This window comes from Zeugodacus cucurbitae, chromosome 6 (genome assembly GCF_028554725.1).
Source record: "Zeugodacus cucurbitae isolate PBARC_wt_2022May chromosome 6, idZeuCucr1.2, whole genome shotgun sequence".
In the NCBI taxonomy this organism is placed as follows: Eukaryota; Metazoa; Arthropoda; class Insecta; order Diptera; family Tephritidae; genus Zeugodacus; species Zeugodacus cucurbitae.
The window spans coordinates 65,272,766-65,293,220 of record NC_071671.1 but is presented as its reverse complement, the minus strand read 5'-3'; the positions used below and the strand labels follow the sequence as shown (position 1 = coordinate 65,293,220).

The 20,455-nt window shown below is 33.4% G+C and overlaps 3 protein-coding genes across 6 annotated transcripts; all 3 read left to right on the top strand.

Annotated features, from left to right (window-relative positions):
* Nucleotides 1-316: 316 nt before the first annotated feature.
* Nucleotides 317-4,239, top strand: LOC105211638 (tetraspanin-9). Of its 2 annotated transcripts, none has more exons than XM_011183169.3 (5): nt 317-858; nt 3,135-3,317; nt 3,403-3,567; nt 3,711-3,908; nt 3,964-4,239. In XM_011183169.3, the coding sequence occupies exons 1-5, from the start codon at nt 799-801 to the stop codon at nt 4,039-4,041; spliced, it is 684 nt and encodes a 227-aa protein (XP_011181471.2). In that variant the 5' UTR covers nt 317-798; the 3' UTR covers nt 4,042-4,239. The 2 variants fall into 2 exon arrangements, with proteins under 2 accessions (XP_011181471.2, XP_054089970.1); XM_054233995.1 differs by lacking the exon at nt 317-858 and adding an exon at nt 933-1,010.
* A 1,873-nt stretch (nt 4,240-6,112) lies between these two features.
* On the top strand, nt 6,113-12,694 carry LOC105211637 (protein late bloomer). 2 transcript variants are annotated; one of them, XM_011183166.3, is made up of 5 exons: nt 6,113-6,262; nt 7,070-7,163; nt 10,838-10,999; nt 11,071-11,433; nt 11,636-12,694. In XM_011183166.3, exons 2-5 carry the CDS (start codon nt 7,095-7,097, stop codon nt 11,720-11,722), a joined length of 681 nt encoding a protein of 226 aa, XP_011181468.1. In that variant the 5' UTR covers nt 6,113-6,262; nt 7,070-7,094; the 3' UTR covers nt 11,723-12,694. The 2 variants fall into 2 exon arrangements, with proteins under 2 accessions (XP_011181468.1, XP_011181469.1); XM_011183167.3 differs by having other exon boundaries at nt 6,151-6,293.
* Nucleotides 12,502-18,948, top strand: LOC105211636 (23 kDa integral membrane protein). 2 transcript variants are annotated; one of them, XM_011183164.3, is made up of 6 exons: nt 12,502-12,694; nt 12,882-12,979; nt 15,769-15,927; nt 16,087-16,245; nt 18,143-18,340; nt 18,550-18,948. In XM_011183164.3, the coding sequence occupies exons 2-6, from the start codon at nt 12,920-12,922 to the stop codon at nt 18,619-18,621; spliced, it is 648 nt and encodes a 215-aa protein (XP_011181466.2). In that variant the 5' UTR covers nt 12,502-12,694; nt 12,882-12,919; the 3' UTR covers nt 18,622-18,948. The 2 variants fall into 2 exon arrangements, with proteins under 2 accessions (XP_011181466.2, XP_011181467.2); XM_011183165.3 differs by having other exon boundaries at nt 12,507-12,706.
* The last annotated feature ends 1,507 nt before the right edge of the window (nt 18,949-20,455 follow it).

The window sequence follows — 20,455 nt, the reverse complement described above, 5'->3', positions numbered from 1 at the left end:
AAAAAAAATCTTAATTTTATTAAGTTCGAATTTTTCGAAATTGGAATATTGTTTTTTTTTTACTTAAAACTTGAAAATTTTATATTAAATTTTTAAATTTTTTATTAAAAAATATCTTTTTTAGTTCGCTCCATCTCTCTCCATCTGACTGCTCTTCGTTCTTTTTTCGTTCTACACTCTCAACTCACTCAACTCACTCTCACTCTCTCTCCACTCTGATCGTCGCTGCACTATGCACACAGCCTTAGCTAAGCAACTCATTTGCCTCGCATGATCTCCCCCACCAAGTGAGCGTGCCCACACAACATTCTACATACATACACACACCTGCACACGAGCATGAGCGTTTCAAAATAAAAATATTGTTAAAGTATAAAATTCTATAGATTTACATATAATATAGAATTAGTATGTGGGATTTTTGTTAAATTTCAAATGCAGTGTTTTTCAGTCAGTTTACGAACGCGAGCTAAGACCGGTGCAGTGATTGTGGCGTATAGCGAGGGGTTAACACAATTTTTTTCTGAAAAAAAAGTTCTAAAAACGTGTCAAATCATTTATTTGAGCTATTTTACATGCAAATAATGTTCAGTTGGCGATTTGCAACGTAAAATAATTGCCGTTAAATTAAATAAAAGCACGAAATCTGCCACAAGTGTGTACCATTTTTGTCTTGGTCCAGCATCAAAAGTGAGTTAATACGGTTACATCAGCAGCTGAATGAAACATATTGGAATTCTACTGAATTAACGCTGAGTATTTTTTATTAAAAACATTACACTTTGAAACATCGAAACAATGGGTTTAGGTAAAACTACAGCGAAGCATTTGTTGTTGTTGCTAAATTTTATATTTACGGTGAGTAATAGTTAAAATATTATTTACCTTTTACTTTTTGGTATGGCCTTAATTGCAGCGGGGAGTAAAACGCCAATACAACACATACGATGCATGCATTTATAAGTGTCTTCAAGTACCCTGCAGGAAATTTTTTGAATAAATTATTGGAGGTGTGTTTTTTTTGTTGTTTGATACTTGATACAAACCTGTTGGTCATGAAAGAAATATTTGCCATGCCTAAGCGTTCTTTAGCGTTTCGTTACCATATATGTCTGTAGACCATTAGTTTCTAAAAATCTTTTCATCCCATTAGTAATCAAGTAATCAAAATTATTTTATTGTATAAGATTTCTTAATAGACATTTTTTTTATTATAAATGAATTTATATTAAATTAAACTCCACCTGTGAAAAGCTATATATTTTTCAAGTCAAATTGATCTACTATGTCCAAATCTGTGATTTAATTTCCTGCAGGGCATGTTGCTATTTATAAATATATGCCAAATGTGTTTATAGCAAATTATTTTTGCTCTTTGCATCATTAGCGCACTGAGGTCTTGCTGTTGTTGTTGTATACACCTGTCTCTAATCACATTTTAACAGTAGCATTTAGTTTTCAGCAAATTAGGTGTTTCATTCTAGCAGTATTCATTTCGAAGATTTATGAGTCTTTTGTTGTAAAGAATACATCAATTTTTATAGAGCATTTTCTAAACGAATAACAATTAATAATTGTAAGCTCATTTCGGTTCTAAAATATTTCTTATTCATTGATTTCGTTCATTGAAATCAAAGCATTGAGGTCCTGTGGAGGCTTTTATATACATATGTATATATTATGAACTACATATAAATACCATCGACAGCATAGGATCGATTGCCCTCCGACCAAATCGACCATCTTCAATATTCGGTCTATTTGTTCATGAATGAGGACAAGACGAAATATCTCCTGTCATCAAGCAAACAGTCGGCGCATTCGCGTCTTGGCTCCCACGTCACTGTTGACAGTCATAACTTCGAGGTCGTAGATAATTTCGTATACCTGGGAACCAGCATCAACAACACGAACAATGTCAGCCTCGAAATCCAGCGCAGAATAACTCTTGCCAACAGGTGCTACTTTGGACTGAGTAGGCAATTGAACAGTAAAGTCCTCTCTCGACGAACCAAAATCAAACTCTACAAGTCGCTTATCATTCCCGTCCTGCTTTACGGTGCAGAAGCTTGGACGATGTCAACATCAGATGAGACGACACTAGGAGTTTTCGAGAGGCAAGATTTATGGTCCTCAGAACATTAGCAACGGCGAATACCGCAGACGATGGAACGATGAGCTGTACGAGTTATACGACGACATTGACATAGTTCAGCGAATAAAAAGACAGCGGCTACGCTGGCTAGGTCATGTTGTCCGAATGGACGAAAACACTCCAGCTCTGAAAGTGTTTGATGCAGTATCCGCCGGAGGAAGCCGAGGAAGGGGAAGGCCTCCACTCCGTTGGAGGGACCAGGTGGAGAGCGACCTGGTTACACTTGGGATCTCCAACTGGCGCCGAACTGCGAAGGGGAGAGAGGGGTGGTGCACTATCGTCGATTCGGCTATAACCGGCTAAACGGTTGCAACGCCAATCACATACATTTGTTCATGAATCTGTCCTGTGGAGGCTCTTATATACATATGTATATATTATGAACTATAAATACTATCGTCAGCATAGCATCGATTGCCCTCGGACCAAATCGACCATCTTCAATATTCGGTCTATTTGTTCATGAATCTCCACATGTTATGATGGTAGTGTTGGTAATAGTAATCTCGTTTGATCAATGAATAGTCTGCTGATAAGAATTGTATCCCACCATGACCTCTGGAATTCTTATGATCTCCACGATCTTGTAAATTGAGGAGTTAGCTTTCATACGGAGGATAAATAAGAACTGTCCATAGTATATATGTATATGATTGTTTCTGAGATATTATTGGTACCCTAATTTAATAATGCCAGTTTCGCAAAAACGCCTTCCGAAAGGCCAATGTGATGTGTGAGTTGAATTGCCTGGAAAGTCACAGAAAGTGCTTCCTAGTGAAATCTGTTGCAATTTAAGGTCATTTTATATATTTGCCATTTTAATACCATATATTTATAAAATAACTCTTTAGTTTTTATTTTTCTGTTTCAAAAAAGCGCAGAACATCTCTTCTTGTCCCACCCTGTACTTAACTTATTATTTGTAAATACATATATATTTTTGTGAAGCAAAATGAATAATGCAATTATTATTTTTCAGCTACTCGGCATTGTTTTAATCGCATTCGGGATTTTCGTATTGGTCAGCGCTGCCAACAACAACATCGATCATGGTGAAAGCCTAGCCGGTGGACTCATAATTACTTTGGGTATTATTATTGTGGTGATTTCGATATTCGGTTGCTTGGCGGCGATACACGAGTCACGCAAAAAATTGATTGTTGTAAGTATATATATGTTTGTATAGTATTTAAATACAAATACAAAGAACGTAATTATTTATGTAATGCCTTCACACACATCCCCAGTACATCATCAGTGTGATAGTGTTGATACTGTTACAACTCATTTTGGCTGCGACGGCTTCGCAAGGCACCAGAGATGGTTTGTCGGGCAGCGTGCACGACGGCTTCGAGGAGTTGTGGAAATACGAACTGAAAGAGCCCGGCGCCTTGGCATACTACGAGAATTGGGTAGGTACACACATACAGACAAATACATTTATAGGGCAGGAGACACTTTTACTGCACACCCAAGCATCAATCAACATTAATTTGCTTTTATTTACATTTTTTATTTTTTTATTTTTTTATTGTTGTTTTTGTCTATTTATTAGTTGCACTGTTGTGGTGTCAACAACACCGATGACTATCACCGCATACAACACGACATTCCGCGCACGTGCTGTAAGGACCGCAACTGTCAAATTGTCGACAACATTTACACGGAGGGCTGTCAGTCGAAGTTCGAGTCATATCTGTCGGGCAAGTTGCTCATGTTCAGTGTGGTCAGTTGGATTTTGATTATTGGCGAGGTGAGTGGACTAAATTTTGTCTGAAATATGTGAGCTTATGTGCCGTATTTTACAGATCTTTGGCGCCGTGCTGGCTTGGATGTTGTACAGTAGTGTGAAAAACGAAAGCAGACGAAATCTACGTTGGATGTAGTGCATTTCAAGAACTTTAAATCAATATTTTTTCAAACGAGTGTAGTTTATTAAGCGATTTGCAATATTTATACTTAACTAGTGTGTGCCGCACATAACGACTGTACCTAATGTTATTTTTTTAATTGTTCAAAATGAAATTAAATTATTATTTTACAACTAACTAGTCAAATGGTGAAAATAAAAAGTTTTAATACCATTTCCAATTTTCTATAACTTGTGGAAAGATTAGTGGTAATTATGTACGACAACTGTCATTTATCTGCCACGACTGCCTTCGCAGTTTGGTCCTCTGTTAATTCGATTTAACAAATTTTTATTTTCGGTAGCCATAATAAAATACCCGGAATTATTAATTCACATAACCTTAGTTCTACATAACACCTCACAAAATAAGTTTTATGAGATTAAATCACAGCTCTGAGGTGTCTAGGTAATATTTCCGAGGCCATTGATAACATGACTGTTCAAAAAAATCGTTTAAGTGCCCTAAAAAAGTGAGTGTCCTGAAGCTGGAACACTCAGCATTGTATGTATGTGATTGGCGTTCAACCGTTTAGCCGGTTATAGCCGAATCGATGAGAGCGCGCCACTCCTCTCTTTCCTTTGCAGTTCGGCGCCAGTTGGAGATTCCAAGTGTAACCAGGTCGCTCTCCACCTGGTCCCTCCAACGGAGTGGAGACCTTCCCCTTCCTCGGCTTCCTCCGGCGGGTACTGCATCGAACACTTTCAGAGCTGGAGTGTTTTCGTCCATTCGGACAACATGACCTAGCCAGCGTAGCCGCTGTCTTTTTATTCGCTGTCACTGTCGTCGTATAACTCGTACAGCTCATCGTCCATCGTCTGCGGTATTCGCCGTTGCCAATGTTCTTAGGTCCATAAATCTTGCGCAAAATTTTCCTCTCGAAAGCTCTTAGTGTCGTCTCATCTGATGTTGACTTCGTCCAAGCTTCTGCGCCATAAAGCAGGACGGGAATGATAAGCGACTTGTAGAGTTTGATTTTGGTTCGTCGAGAGAGGACTTCACTGTTCAATTGCCTACTAAGTCCAAAGTAGCACCTGTTGGCAAGAGTGATTCTGCGCTGGATTTCGAGGCTGGCATTGTTATTGGTGTTAATGCTGGTTCCCAGGTATACGAAATTATCTACAACTTCAAAGTTATGACTGTCAACAGTGACGTGGGAGCCAAGACGCGAGTGCGCCGACTGTTTGCTTGATGACAGGAGATATTTCGTCTTGTCCTCATTCACCTCCAGACCCATTCGCTTCGCTTGACCATTGTGATATTACTATCATCTTTCTTAAAAGAAGATGGATCCAAGATTCCAATACACCCAACTGTTAATATATATTGCGTTCGGGCTTCAGTTTCGTTTGAGAAAACATTTTAACTTTTTCAAGATTTCAAGTGGAAGAAACAGTAGTCTAGCTTCACGAGGTATTTTAATGTGAAAGTAATTGATGATGGGTTAAAAATTCTCTACACGGTATTTCAACGTCACATAGAACGTCACTTTCCATGAGCTGATTTCATTTAAATATTTTAAATTTTCTAAAACGAAACATTCCTTTTCTTAAGTAATCTCTAGGTCGTGGGTCTTACGTTATTCGACCGATCGCGTGGTCGCTTTTATAGAGTCTCTGCGTAGCGTAGCGTATAGAAAAGCTTTTCAAAAATTACGCCCAAATTTGTTCACTGTGTGATCGTATGAAATTCCGCAACTTGAACTCAAAGAAAGAAAGTTTTCATTTCAGAGATAAAGTGCACTTCTGTGCGCCTAAAAAATATATTTTTAAACTGCGGTTTATCTGAATATTTTAATGGCGCGATTTTTCCAATTTTAATGCTCAAAATACCTAAACACATACATACGTATGAACATAGCATATTCATAGCACAGTAATTTATAGCGTCTACACATGTAAACAATTTATAGTATTTGTAAGTAAATTAATTTGTTCGTGTATCTGTATTTTGTTTATTCGGAAAACCGGCAAAAACGAATGCCGAGTTTCGTTATGTTTGTGGTTATGTTTACATACTTACACAGTATTGTTTTCAAATTGACTTTTCAGTCATTAGAATTTCCACGAGCTATGCTCTCTATAGGTATTCTTCCGTGTAGGTATTTGAATTATTTCGAGCGAAAATGCATGCTAGCGCTAGTAGTCGTTAATGTGGCACGGACGCGATCATTTCGTTGCAAACGACTCACGTTCAGGTGCATTTTTTAAATAAATTCATTTTAGGGGGTGTGTGTAAACAAAATGAAAAAAATAATTTAATAATTATTTGTATGTAGTATATTTAAAAAATATTTAATTATTGAAAGCAAGGCAGCTTCTAAGCAGAATCTTCGAAAAAAACAATAAAGTAATTTTAGAAACAAAGCAACGCTGCAGTAATCTAAAAATAAATAAAAAATTGTGGCTAGTGAATGTTTTCATTACAGAAATTTACATATTTACAAAAACAAAAAAAAAACTGTTGTATGCTGCAGCTTTCGTCTATTTTTGAACGCATATTTTTTATTTGAGTTTTTTATTTATACTTTTTTGAGTATTTTATGTGATCGAGTGAACATAATGCGTTGGTGAAACATGCAAATGAGAGATGAATGACATGAGTACAAAAAAACATGTGTAAATAAAACAAGAAAATCGAAAAATGGATGCCAAAGAAACTAAAGAAACAACAAAAAAAAAAATTAATAAATTTGTAATAAAAACAAAATGAAAAGCCTTTAAATTAGAAGAAATACAAAGAAAATAAATAAAATCAAAATCTAAAATATTTATGCCGATAAACTAAACCAAAATTGTATAGATATTAGAATTATGTATGTTTCTTTCGTCAAAAATGTTGATCAGAAGACAGTCATCACACCTGTCCAACACCTCTGTCATATTGTATACATTCGTTAGAGCGAAGGGAACAACATTTTGTGATTAATAAAACTGTTAAATTAGTATTTAAATGCCTAATTATTATAATTTTTATTTGCAAATATATTTCTATTTAATTATAGTTAAATAAATCAACTCAGCAGCAAAATGAAAGTGCCATTTTCAAAAGCCACTTTATGGAAATATGTGTTCCTCGTAGTAAATTGTTTGATAACTGTGAGTATTAATGACATATTAAATAAAATATAATTATAGATATGGTTCAAATTAAAATACTATAAATCATGTGATATGATTGATTTATGGTCTGTTTGCTGAAAACGCTGTTAAAATTTTAAATTCCCCATCCTTTTTACGATAGTGCATTGTTACGACCGAACATTTTATATCTCGCAATTTATTGAAGAAATTTAACCAATACATATATGCGGAATAAAGCTCACCGTATTTTTGAAAAACCTATAATTAGGTAAATGGGTGCTAGGAGAAGATACTTTTGAAAAACCTACAATGAGGTATATGGTAATGTTATGACTCGATTTTAATAATTTTTGGAACAGAGACACACTATTAGAAGAAAACAATTTCCTCTGAATTAAATTGAGATATCTGAGAGATTTACCCATATTTTCGGTTAAAATTTATCCTTAGGCGCTGAGTTCAACATGTTCGATATCTGGGGCCTTGAAAAGTTATGGTCCGTTTTCAACAATTTTTCACAAGTGAAGCCAAAGATGATATGCACTAATTGTGTAAAGTTTTATTCCGTTATCTTCATTGGTTCCTTATGTTTACATTATAAAGTGAAGGAATAAGATGGATTTCAAAATTGAGTTACATGGGAAGTTGTCGTGGTTGTGAACCGATTTCATATTTTTTCCACACGTGTCATCAGGGTGTCAAGAAAATCTTATATACCGAATTTCATTCGAATCGGTCAAGTAGTTCCTCAGATATGGTTTTTGACCCATAAGTGGGCGATGCCACGCCCATTTTCCATTTTGTAAAAAAATCTGACGTTTTTCGTTAGTTAGTTAACCCACTTTTAGTGATTTTCAACCTAACCTTTGTATGGGAGGTGGGCGTGGTTATTATCCGATTTCAACTATTTTCATGCTGTGTGGTGGGGTATATAAGAGAACCGACTGCAGAAAGTTTGGTTTATATAGCTTTATTAGTTTGCGAGTAAAATACAAATCCCCAAAAAAATTACATCCAAATATGCCCCCTCCTAGTGAGATCCTTTATTCCAAATTTTACTTTTATATCTTCATTTATGGCTTAGTTATGACATTTTATGTGTTTTTGGTTTTCGCCATTTTGTGGGCGTGGCAATGGTCCGATTCCGCCCATTTTCGAACTTGATCTTCTTATGGTGCCAAGGAATATTTGTGCCAAGTTTCGTCAAGATATCTTAATTTTTACTCAAGTTACAGCTTGCACAGACGGACAGACGGACAGACGGACGGACAGACATCCGGATTTCAAATCTACTCGTCACCCTGATCACTTCGGAATATATGACTCTATATCTAACTCTTTTAGTTTTAGGTGTTACAAACAACCGTTAGGTGAACAAAACTATAATACTCTCTTTAGCAACTTTTGTTGCGAGAGTATAACAATGTAGAGCGGAGCTTTTGCATATAGATAGATAATCGTATATTGCTCAATACGGAGGAGAGAAATGTTTAGCTGTACGATGACTTAAAGTTACATCTAACAGTTGGGTAGTTAAAAGAATCAACGATAGATCTCTTAAAAATATAGTGTAAACATAACAGTCACATTTGTTGACGTCGGATAAATGGAAAATGAGAAAGTTCCACATAAAAATCCTCCAAGAATACTACCACATAAAAATACCAAATCATATTTGCCCTACGATAAAGTAAAAACACTTGTCATTTAGTCTTGTCAAATTGTTGTCATTGAATTTGATATTATAAAACCACTCATAGATCTATAAATAGTTCATAGTTGTCTAGTAAATATGAGGTTTAAAAACATTTCGACTTCAACGCTTTGATCACAGGGTTTTCCTGAACCTGAACAGGGTTTGTCACGAAGTTCGTAACACCCAGAAGGAAGCGTCGGAGGCCCTATAAAGTATATATATGTATATATGATCAGTATGTTGAACTGATTCGATTTAGCCATGTCCGTCTGTCTGTCTGTATATATACAAACTAGTCCTTCAGTTTTTAAGATATCGTTTTGAAATTTTGCAGATGTTAGTTTCTCTTTAAGAAGCTGCTCATATGTCGGAACTGCCGATATCGGACCACTATATCATACAGCTGCCATACAAACTGAACTATCGGAATCAAGGGCTTGTATGGAAAACTTCCGCATTTTACTACATATCTTTGGTGTGAGTTATTGCTCATAGAAATAATTTAATCTCCGAAAAAATTGTTCAGATCGGTTTACTATAGCATATAGCTGCCATACAAACCGATCGATCGGGATCAATTTCTTGTATGGAAAATTTTCGCATTTGACGTGGTATCTTCACGAAATTTGACATGGATTACTGCTAATAAGGTAATAATATAATCTCCGAAGAAATTGTACAGATCGGTTAACTATATAACCGTAATGTTTCTAGCAAACAACCCGGCTAAAAATAATTAGTAAAATGTTTTCTTTTACTTTTTCTTACGTCTTTAGATTTGCTTAAACACATAGTTACTAGAAGAAATGCACCAGTATATTAGCTTCGGTACAGCCGAAGTTAACGTTTTTTCTTGTTTTTAAGTGATTTTGGTGCTTCAACTCTTCTAGCAATTGTTTAATTATGTAACACTTTCTAATGCAAAATATTAAGTTTCATAAAAATCGGTTTTACAATAATTATATTATTCCTAAGAAAATCTGCGAAATGAAATTTACGTATTTTTTTAAGTATTAACTTTATTTTATTTATTTAAGCCCAGACAGAGTATTCGTACGCAAAACACATTTGATCTCGCATGCGAAGCTGCAAAGATCATTCAACCATATAATAATAATAAAAATGCCACACATTTGGATATTTATTGGAACGAGGTGTAACACCAAATACGACGATAAACAAAAACGAGAATCTGGCAAAATTTCAATTACTTAAAAATTCTGAATTTTTGTTGCAACGCCAATTTGGCAGTACGCGATCGTATTTCTAATTCTTTTCTGAATGCCGCTAATTACATACATTTTAAAGCTTAGAATATAAACATTTACAAAGCACAGGTGAAAATATATTGTAATACTAAACCTGTACTCATATCATAGTATAGATATGTATTGGTGATTTCATTAGATGCGAATTAAATTAACACAGATTTCTGATTTTTGAATTGAGGGTCTAACTGGAAACTCGTTAGTTGTTTTGATAAATATAAGATATTCTTTCACGAATTTGTAATAATTGTTTAACGAGTGACTATGCGCAGTTTTATGGATTTCTCACCCTCTGAATACCACTTGAATATATTCGATAGATGGTTAAGGAGCTTATGGAATGATTTTATCTAATTTTGATATGGGAACTCTCTCCGTCTTTCCTTCATGACGTTATAAACTAGTCTATATTTCAGTTAACGAAACGAAACAGCTATAATCTCTACTATATATTAAGATTATGTCATATTTTAAGTTCATTTGACCTATATATCTTATCGTTGGTGGCAGGTAACGCTAAGAACCTATTTCACCAGTCCTCAGTAGATTTTTACTTGCAATAAAATTATGATGGCTTTTGATTGTTGTTTTTGTTTAACTATCCATTCAAAGTCACTGATGTGGGTGTGGCATATATCTGATTGGGTGCCACACTGCGCCGCGATTAATTATATCTTATTTCATCTAACTATTGCTAACTTTAGTCCATTTGTTCACTTTTTCAGGCCTTCGATGTCCTTCTCATCTCTTGTGGCGTCGTTTCTTTGGGTGGTGCTGGCTCCTTAGCCGGTGCCTACACCGCAGCCTCCATTGGTTTCCTAGCAATGTTCATCGCCTTTATGGGCGCAATGGCATCGGTGCGCCAATCGTTGATACTGTCTTGGGCGGTAAGTAAGAGACCACAAATCACATGCTTAGTAGTAAATTATCTTCTTATAATGTTTGCTTTATTCCTTAGTACATAGTCACGACAGTGCTGTGCATTGTTTTAGAAACGATTTGTATGATCGCATTTGGTATACTAAAGGATGACTTCTATTTAATGGCGGTGAAGCGTGTGCAAGGTATTTGGGATGAGCGACCAGATACACAGCTGGCAATGGATGAAATTCAAGAACAACACCATTGTTGCGGTCGCGACAGTCCCCAGGATTATTTGCCTGACAAACAGCAAACTCTACCCTCTAGTTGTTGCCGTTGGCATGATTGTTCGAAGGATGATAATATTTTCGCTCGAGGCTGTGTTGATGCAGCGACGAGTTTTTTCAATGAACAAAGCGATAATCTTGTTTTGATTATTGTTGGCCTAATTGCTGTGCAGGTAAATTGTGAAGTACAGTATAGAGGCATAGAACTGGTTCAGGCAGTTTTTTTTTATAAAAAATGATTAGGCAACCTTTTTTTCATGAAATCAAAATTTGGTGTTTTGAATAAATTTAAAGCAGTTAGAGAACAAGTTTAATTTTTTTTTGTTTTTGAATTAATTCATATTTTTTATTCAATTATTTCATTTCAATTTTTAGGTTATGGGCGTAATCGCTGCCTATTACTTCACACGTAGCATGGTGAATCTTAAGCAGAAACGGGAACAAATCATTATCAATGAGTAATTGGACGATTTTATACCACAAACCACAATGTAATATGTCGCATTAATTGGAAAAATTTCTGGAAACAAAAGCTTGATCTGAATAAGATTGCTGTAACCTAATTAAGTTGTGGAAATTAATAAAAAATAATTAAGTGACGATATGTAAAAGTAGTAACTAAAAATTCTTGGAATAAAATCTTCAATATAATTCATGCTACTTTAAAGACTCGCAGTTATTGAAACCCGCTTTAAAGAAGCTTAACATAATTGTTTGAATCTGAAACCCATTGGCAGAGGTGAGAGGAAAGCTGAATAAGGTTTTTTTTAGAGTTTTAGCGTTCGAAGTTTTATTTATTTGATCATAAAAGGTGAGAAAGCGATGAAACTTATAGACCTGCAAAGCTTAGAAGAAATATTGGTATTTGAAAATTTTCTATGAAAATTCATTAAAAACTTCAAACATACACACGCACATAAAGCTTTTGCACACACAGATGAGCTTTCCATTCATCTCTTTAACGCAACATAGCTACACACAACATGTTGTTGCGCAACATTTGTTGCCAGCAACATTTACACTTCGTGAACCCACACAGAAGGCGGTCACAATGCGATCGTTGTTGCGGCACGAACGATTGATTACGAAAAGCGCAAAGCGAGAGCGATCAAGCGCGGCGTCGGTGATGTACAAATCCACACAAACATTCCTCAACGAGCACACACACACACACACACAGGCAGGCAGCTGGCGCGCAAAATACGCTTACAGGTTTGAAATATTCGATTTTTTGGCATTTCGAAAACTGACTGCGATCGAAACGGTTCAGCCATTCGGCTTGTACACTTGTGCTTTGTGTCTGACTGCTTGTGCTTGTGCAACTGGTTTGCTAATAAAAATTGTAAATTCAAATATTTCACTTTTGCGTTGTTGAGTTTTCGTGTGCGACCGAACGGAGTTCTTCTGGCCGCAATTTCTACGACTTTCTTCAGTGTTTGTATAATAGTATATATTTTTTTGGTGTTGTTGTTGTGTTATTATTTTATACAACGTTATTTGCATACGAAACGTGTTTAAATTTATAACGGTCAATGCAAATAACTGCAATTGCGTGTCGGTGAAAGTAGTTGCATCATTCAAATATTGATTTTGATTTTCGATTTTTGATTTTCGCCTGTAGATACATAAGTGCAATAAAAATCAAGCGGATTCTACAAAATGGGCTGTACATCTGGTGTTATGAAATGTCTGCTGAATATAATGAATGTGCTGATGGCGGTAAGTTCAATATGCAATTATTGTCAATTATTTGTGTTCTATAGCAACAACAATAAGAACAATATGGAATATTTTTGAAACGAGAAAATGTAGTTTCTTTGAAAAATTGCAACAACAAGAACAATAAGGAAAAGTTTTGAAACAACTAAAATTGGGTTTCTGTAAAAATCAACAACAACAAGAAAGGCAAGAAGCAAAAGTTATCTTGCCAAAATTATAACAACAAGTAAAATAAGGAAAATTTTTGACACAAGAAAAGCGGTTTTCGGTCGAAAAACAACAACAAGTACAAAAAGCACAAATTTTTACAACACGAAAAGCTGTTTGCAGTTACAAAATGCAACAACAACCAAAAGAACATTTTTGAGTAGAATGAAAACAACAACAACAACTTGTTGATTGACATCAAAAGTACGTTGCATGTTGTTTTTGCTTTTTTTATTTTGGTCATGGTTGCTGTTTTTGCTCTTGTTGTTAGTCAAACAATTGCCTAGACATATAATTCGCGATGAATAAGACTTGCACGGACACACATGCATACATACACGCCCATAAAAACATCAGAGGGGGTTTTCACTGTCACTTGACGAGCACAACAAAATAAAAAAATTAAATAAAAAAATATTTTTTTTTTGCTAAAATTTTTAAAATTAAATATGTCCGAACAAAATATAAAAAAAGAAAAAATAAAATAAAATAAATTTAAAAAAATTATATAAAAATTAAAATTAAACAACAAAATATATAACAAATATAAAAAAAAAATTAAAAAAAACTAATAAAAAATTATAATTAAAATAAAAAAAATAACAAATAAAAAAATAAAAAGCGCATGGAATAAAAATCACTTTTAGCATCTAATAAAAAAATCGCTGGCAACAGTCCACCTCAGCTTAACTGCTGCCAATGCACTCACCTTATTTACCCGTTTTTTTCTTCTTTTTTTTTGTAAAGTAATTTTTTCAAAATGAAATGATATCATCGATCGGCCGCTAAAATGTTAATTTGAATTCAAAAGCAGCTGCGTCAATATGCTTCTGCTTCTTTTTTGCTTGTCTTCTGTTGTTTTTCTATTGTTGTTGTTGTTGTTATTTTACTGAACTCACATGCCGCATGCCTAATAAAATACGGTCGGACACATATATATATATATATGTATACATACATACATCTATATATGTGTATGTGTCTCGCTGTGTGCACAATTAATACAAATATGGTGGGTATTTATGTATGAGCGCACACAAGACTACATTCATTGTTAAATAAGTCATATCAACAACGGCTTGTATTGCCTACCGTTTGAGCTCTTGAATTTGGTGCTAAGCTTCGAATTCAAATTCACTTTGGCTAAGCGTGTGATATTGTTTGTTGTTGTGGCGGTATTTTGGTGCGACAATTCGCGATGCGCACATACTCGTAGGTATGAATACAAAGAAACAAACAAATATACAGACATTGATATATAGAATGTGTGCGTAAAGCAAACTTGTAAACATGTAAATATTTTATATATGTGCGTATATGTATGTATCTGTGTGTGCGCGCAGGTATTTACTTGTTTAAAACTCGAAATTTATGTGTGCCACCAAGCTGTCGCGCTCGCCGCCCGACACCGTAAACAGCGTAGTTTTGAACGCGTAACGCTGGCAAGTCACGTAAATTAGTGTGGCACTATACATACATACATATGTTGTTGTTTTCTTATTTTGTTGTGGGGAATCCGCATTTTGTTCTAATTGCTTTTGTTTGCTTTTGTTTCATGCCGTGGGTTAGCGTAGGGTGGCTCGAATACGGAAAACAATTAATAATTTATTATAGTTTCTTTAATTTGCTAGTTCTATGTATTTTTAATTGTTCTATTTGTTGATAAAGAAAAAAAATTTTTTGGAGCGTTGCCACCTGTTTGAAATTTTTCTTTTAGAAATATAGCTAATTATAGAAATACTACAAACTAAAGAGTTCTAACAACGTTTACGGTGAAAAATTTTACGAATTATTTTTAGGGTTGCCACCTGTGTAAAAAATTTAAATCAGAAAAATTTATTGAGATATTCAATTTACTACAATGGAGTAGCAAACTAGAAGGTTTTTGTTATTTAAAAATTTCATTAAGTTTTTAATAAAATAAAAAAAATTGTAGTGGCAACTCTAGTTTGAAAATTGTAATCAATGCAGTTGATAAAATACTTGAAGTACATAATAAAATATATGTAGATAAGAAATTAAAAATATTTAAAAACATTTTCTGTAGAAGACGTTCTTAAGCAAGGTTGCCACCTACTTTCAAAACAATTTGTAAAGACTAAAACTTTAAATATTAAATATTTCTATTGTGGATTTCTGTGCATATTAAATTTAAAATTTTATTTTAATTTTATTTTTGTAAATTTTTTCACTATTGTTAATTTTTTGGCAACTGAAAACTTTAAGAATTAAATAAATTCGACTAAATTAAAAATAATTCTAATTATTATTATTTTCAAATAATTAACTCTTATTTATATTTAAATTTATTTAAAATACATTTTCGAACCACCCTATACCGGTGCATTCAATTATTCTACACAATTAGTTAGTTGTTGCAAAATATTTGAGCAAAAATCTCAATGCCAACGCCAAGCAATTTATGCCAAATTGGCAAATGCAACAGAATATTACGCGCATATACATATACAATACAAACACACACACACACACACACACATACACATAGAAATAAATATAAATTATTTTTAAATACATTTTCGTTCACAATTCTCCCCAACTCTCTTTCCACACACACACAGATCTTCGGCCTGCTGCTGATCGCTTTGGGCGCCCTGTCCTTCAACACCGCACCCAAGGTGTACGTCTATTACCTATTTATTGTGGGTGGCATTAATTTCATCGCCGCAATGTTGGGTTGCTGCGGCATTTGCCAGGAGGATGTTTGTCTCACGACCACGGTGCGTATGAGTAACATTTGCACTTATGTAAATCTAACAAGTACTGTGTATTGCCCACACATACGAATCTAACGTATCGTATGAGGCTTTAATTACACATTTGTTTGTTTATTTGTTTAATTACATTATTGTTGTTGTTTTTTTTCAAACGTTTTTCAGTATGCCATCATCATTGCGCTTTCGTTGATTTCACAAGTTGTTGGCAAAATCTACGCCTCCGATTCCGCGGCAATCAAACAATTCGCCACTAAGGATGTGGAGAAGACATGGCTGGAGGAAATTAAATTTGCAGGCGCTATGAATAATACACAACAAACGGTGAGTTTAAAGGAAGGGGTTAATAGCAGTTGAGAATTGTAATGATTAGATATCGCTTAAGAGTGCAATTATTGCATTAAAGTACTTATGTATTGAATATAGTGAAGATTCCAAAAAAAATATTATAATTGTTAAAATTGTTTGTTGTTTTAATCGACTGACAATGTCAATTATTTGATATCCCTCAAAGCCATTTAATGAAAGGGACCTTAAGCAGTACCTTTTTTGTATTTGAAGGGTAGATTTCATGTGCGAAATGTGACCATGGTTTATATTAAAAAATAAATAGAAATAATTATAATATTAAAGTAAATATAGACAAATACAAAAATATGCAAGCAGTACCATTTTTAGGGCGTTTCGAATGCAATTAAGAAGAATTATAATTTTTCCGCAATGTTTATTTTTAAATATGACTAATATACATATGTTTATTGAACAATAACAGTAAAAAATGATATAAAGCTGCGAAAGCTGAAGGTTTAAAATGATAAAAGTCCGATTCTCCAAATATTTTACAAAAAAAAAAAATTACATTTACAATAATTTTTATTAACTTTTTAATAATATATTTATCACTTTTTAATAAAATAATTAAGAACAAAAAATTATTAAATAAATACTTGTTTTAACGCTGATAACGCTTAACCGCTCAAAAAAATATACCAGATATCAATATAAATTCCTGTGGAATCCCAACTCCACTCTACTGATAACTCAGTGTAAACGATAAATAAAATAAATTAAAACGTTTCGACATGAAAAAAAAAACAATTTTTAAGTACATTACTCAGACTTTATTATCAAAACCGAGCTTGCAATAAAATTTCCATTAACTCGCCTTAAGCAGAGGCGACCGCTTTTTACAGCAAAATTTTAAGTTTGAGAATTTTAATTTAAAAATATTTTTATTATAAATACATGCCCAAATTTAAATGTATCGTCACAAAACACCGAGTTTACCAAAAAAAATTGCTTTAACTTATACCAAACACCAGCTTTACATATTAAACTCCGAGTTTTATAAATATATGATTATCACTTTAAATCTTAAAACTTAACTTAAACTTAACTACCTTAAACTCGAGTTTATTGTAATATAGTAATTAATTTAATTTTAAATAAAAAATCTTCAAGACCTTACACTCAAGTTTATGTTACTAAAGTACATAAATAAACACGAGTTTATGCTAATAAAGAAATTAAATTAATTTTGATTTAGACTTCAAAACCTTAAACTCGAGTTTAAGTTACTGCAGTATTAATTAAACTAATTTTGGCATAATTTAATTAAAAATTAAGAATTAAGATTTTTTTTTTTGTAATTCCAGTATACATAAATTGTTGAGATTTTAGCAGATAAGCAGCAGATAAGCATTTGACCAAGAGCATCATTATAAAAGTATTAATATTATTATAAAGAAACAATATACAAAATAAATTTTGTTAAAAAATATGAATCACACATGTCAGTGTATTTCAAAACCACAGGCATCTGCTTTGAAGCTTATGTTTTTTGCGAACAAAATAAATAATTTTTTAAGCGTTATCACATGCAAAGCATTATAAACATATATATAAATGCATATAACTGTAAATATTGATATGACTCACTCTTTTGGTAGTTCAATGCGCTGTTTAATAGATAAGAATGTGGAATTTTAAATATTTAATAAGAACGAACACGACTCCGTACAAAGACGCGGCCAGCATGAACAAAGATATTTTTAGCAGATACCCCATATAGCACATGGACTTCATGCCTTTCATATTAATATATTTTTAATATTTATATATACATATATATAATATAAATATTCCATAAATACATTTCCAATAATAAAATAAACTTTTCCAATAAAAACAAAAATTACAAATACGATTATCTGCTTTACAGTATCATTGCTGCGGCAAAGTCGGACCTAAAGATTACTTAGATATTGGACGCCCTGCTTACCCCGCCAGTTGCTACCCCAAAATGATTGTTAATCAAACGACTCTCTGGGATGTCGGTTGTGTGCAGGCGGCAGAAGATGAATTCCTCAGCGTTTTCAATTACTCGTCGAGCGGTGAATGGGGAAATCTGATCGTTACGGTAATTAGCACGTACAAATATATGACTTACATCACCTTTCTCATGCTAATTTTCAACTTGCGGGAATTTACTATAATTAAAGGAAATATATATAATTACATTTCCCGCTTTCTTCCCAGCTACTAGCCTTACACTTACTCATACAATATACATAATTAAATTATAATCATTCTTTTTCCTGTTTATTGCCATTTTATCATCGTTTTTAGGGTGTCATGCTGCTGTTCGCCATTTATCTGGTCATACGCTTCCGCAGCAAGCAGCGTCGTTATGATTATTAAGTTGCTGAGCGCGAGTGCAACATATATTTAAATACTTACTAAAATTTAAATGAAGCAGTAATAAATTTTGGCACAAATTGGAATGTGTATGTCTATTATAAAAACAAAAAGCAAAGCTTTATATTGCATAATTTTTATATTTGTTGTATTTTTGTATAGGGCATTTAGGAATTTTTTTTTTGCCTGTTGCAATGTATTTATTTTCACATAACTGTATACGTATGTATGTACTCGAATATATGTACTTTTCCATTGTAAAAAATTTTAATAAACAAAAGAAAAATACAAATAAACTAAAACTGTTGTTAAATACTAAAATTGAAATAACTGGATTTTTATCATTAAAACAAAGGTATTTTTATTGCACTTTGATTATTATTTAAAATTCAGAAATATTTTAAATTAGTACGGTGGCGTGTAAAATATTGGAACTACCATAATTCATATCGGTGAGCTTCAGCCGCACTTTTCTTGGAATTAAAAAAGAAAAGCAAAATTTCCCGCAAATGTCGAGAATTCGGCTCAAAAAGTGACATTTTCAGTTGAGAATAAGAACAGATCTCTATAAATATTTTGTTGGGTTAATGTTGACACAAATGTCCAAGATCGATATAAAACGATTTAATCGATTTAATCGACCAGTGCTTGACCCTAGAGACATTCCTGCAAATGTCGAGAACTCGGCTCAAAAAGTGACATTTTCAGTTGAGAATAAGAACAGATCTCTATAAATATTTTGTTGGGTTAATGTTGACACAAATGTCCAAGATCGATATAAAAAAATCGATTTAATCGACCAGTGCTTGACCCTACAGACAACTATTGGAAAACGGCGGAAGCAAAGTTGTATACCTAATAGTTTTTTCATGTTTAATTCAATTTCAAATTCTTTACCAGTTTACATTAAAGAAATTTTGTGGTCTAGATAGACCAAATATCAAGTAAGGTAAGGCTAATATCAGCTACAACCGAATATTTTATATCCTTATTTGTTCAAGTAATTTTATTACCTCACAATTTCACACAATATATCAATATTCAAGGGTCTGGATCATTTCTGGACTGATTTAATTTTCGCCACCCAACTATATTATATCCAAGATTATTTGTTGACATAGTTGATGTTTGAAGACACTAATATTAGATATATGAGAGCTAGTGGAATACACATTATTAGAAGAAAAAAGATTTTCGCTGAATTTCTTTACTCGTCTATTAAAAAAAAAAATAAACAATTATCCATGAGGTCTTAATATTCGATATCTGGGGCCATGAAAAGTTACAATTCGATTTCGGTGACTTTAGAGGGACGATGTCACACTAGAACTGCAGTATTTGTGCAAAGTTTTGTTCCAATATCTTTATTGGTGCTTAATTTAGATATTGTAAAGTGAACAATACAGATGGACTTCAAAATTATGGTATAAGGAAAGTGGGCGCGGTTATGGATCGATTTCGCCCATTTTCTATCTGTAAAATCAGTTTGTTAAGGAAATATTTTGTAAAATATTTGGTTGAATTTTGTCGAGTAGTTCCTAAAGAATGGTTTTTGACACAAAAGAGGGTGGAGACCCGCTACGTCTCTGCTGGATCATTTTGATATACCTTACTCTATATCTAACTCGTATAGTTTTGGGTTATTTTTTTATAAACAGAGATTTAGATTGAAAAACTTGTCATTTTGATCCAAATCGAATCTAGTCGTGATCCACTTAAGGTTGGAGGTAGATCTTAAAATGTTTTTTTATATTGCCTCTCATTAATTGGTTTATGATGTATAAAAAAGCATTTAGAAAACAGAGAAAAACTATTAGAATGTCAGATTGAATTGCAA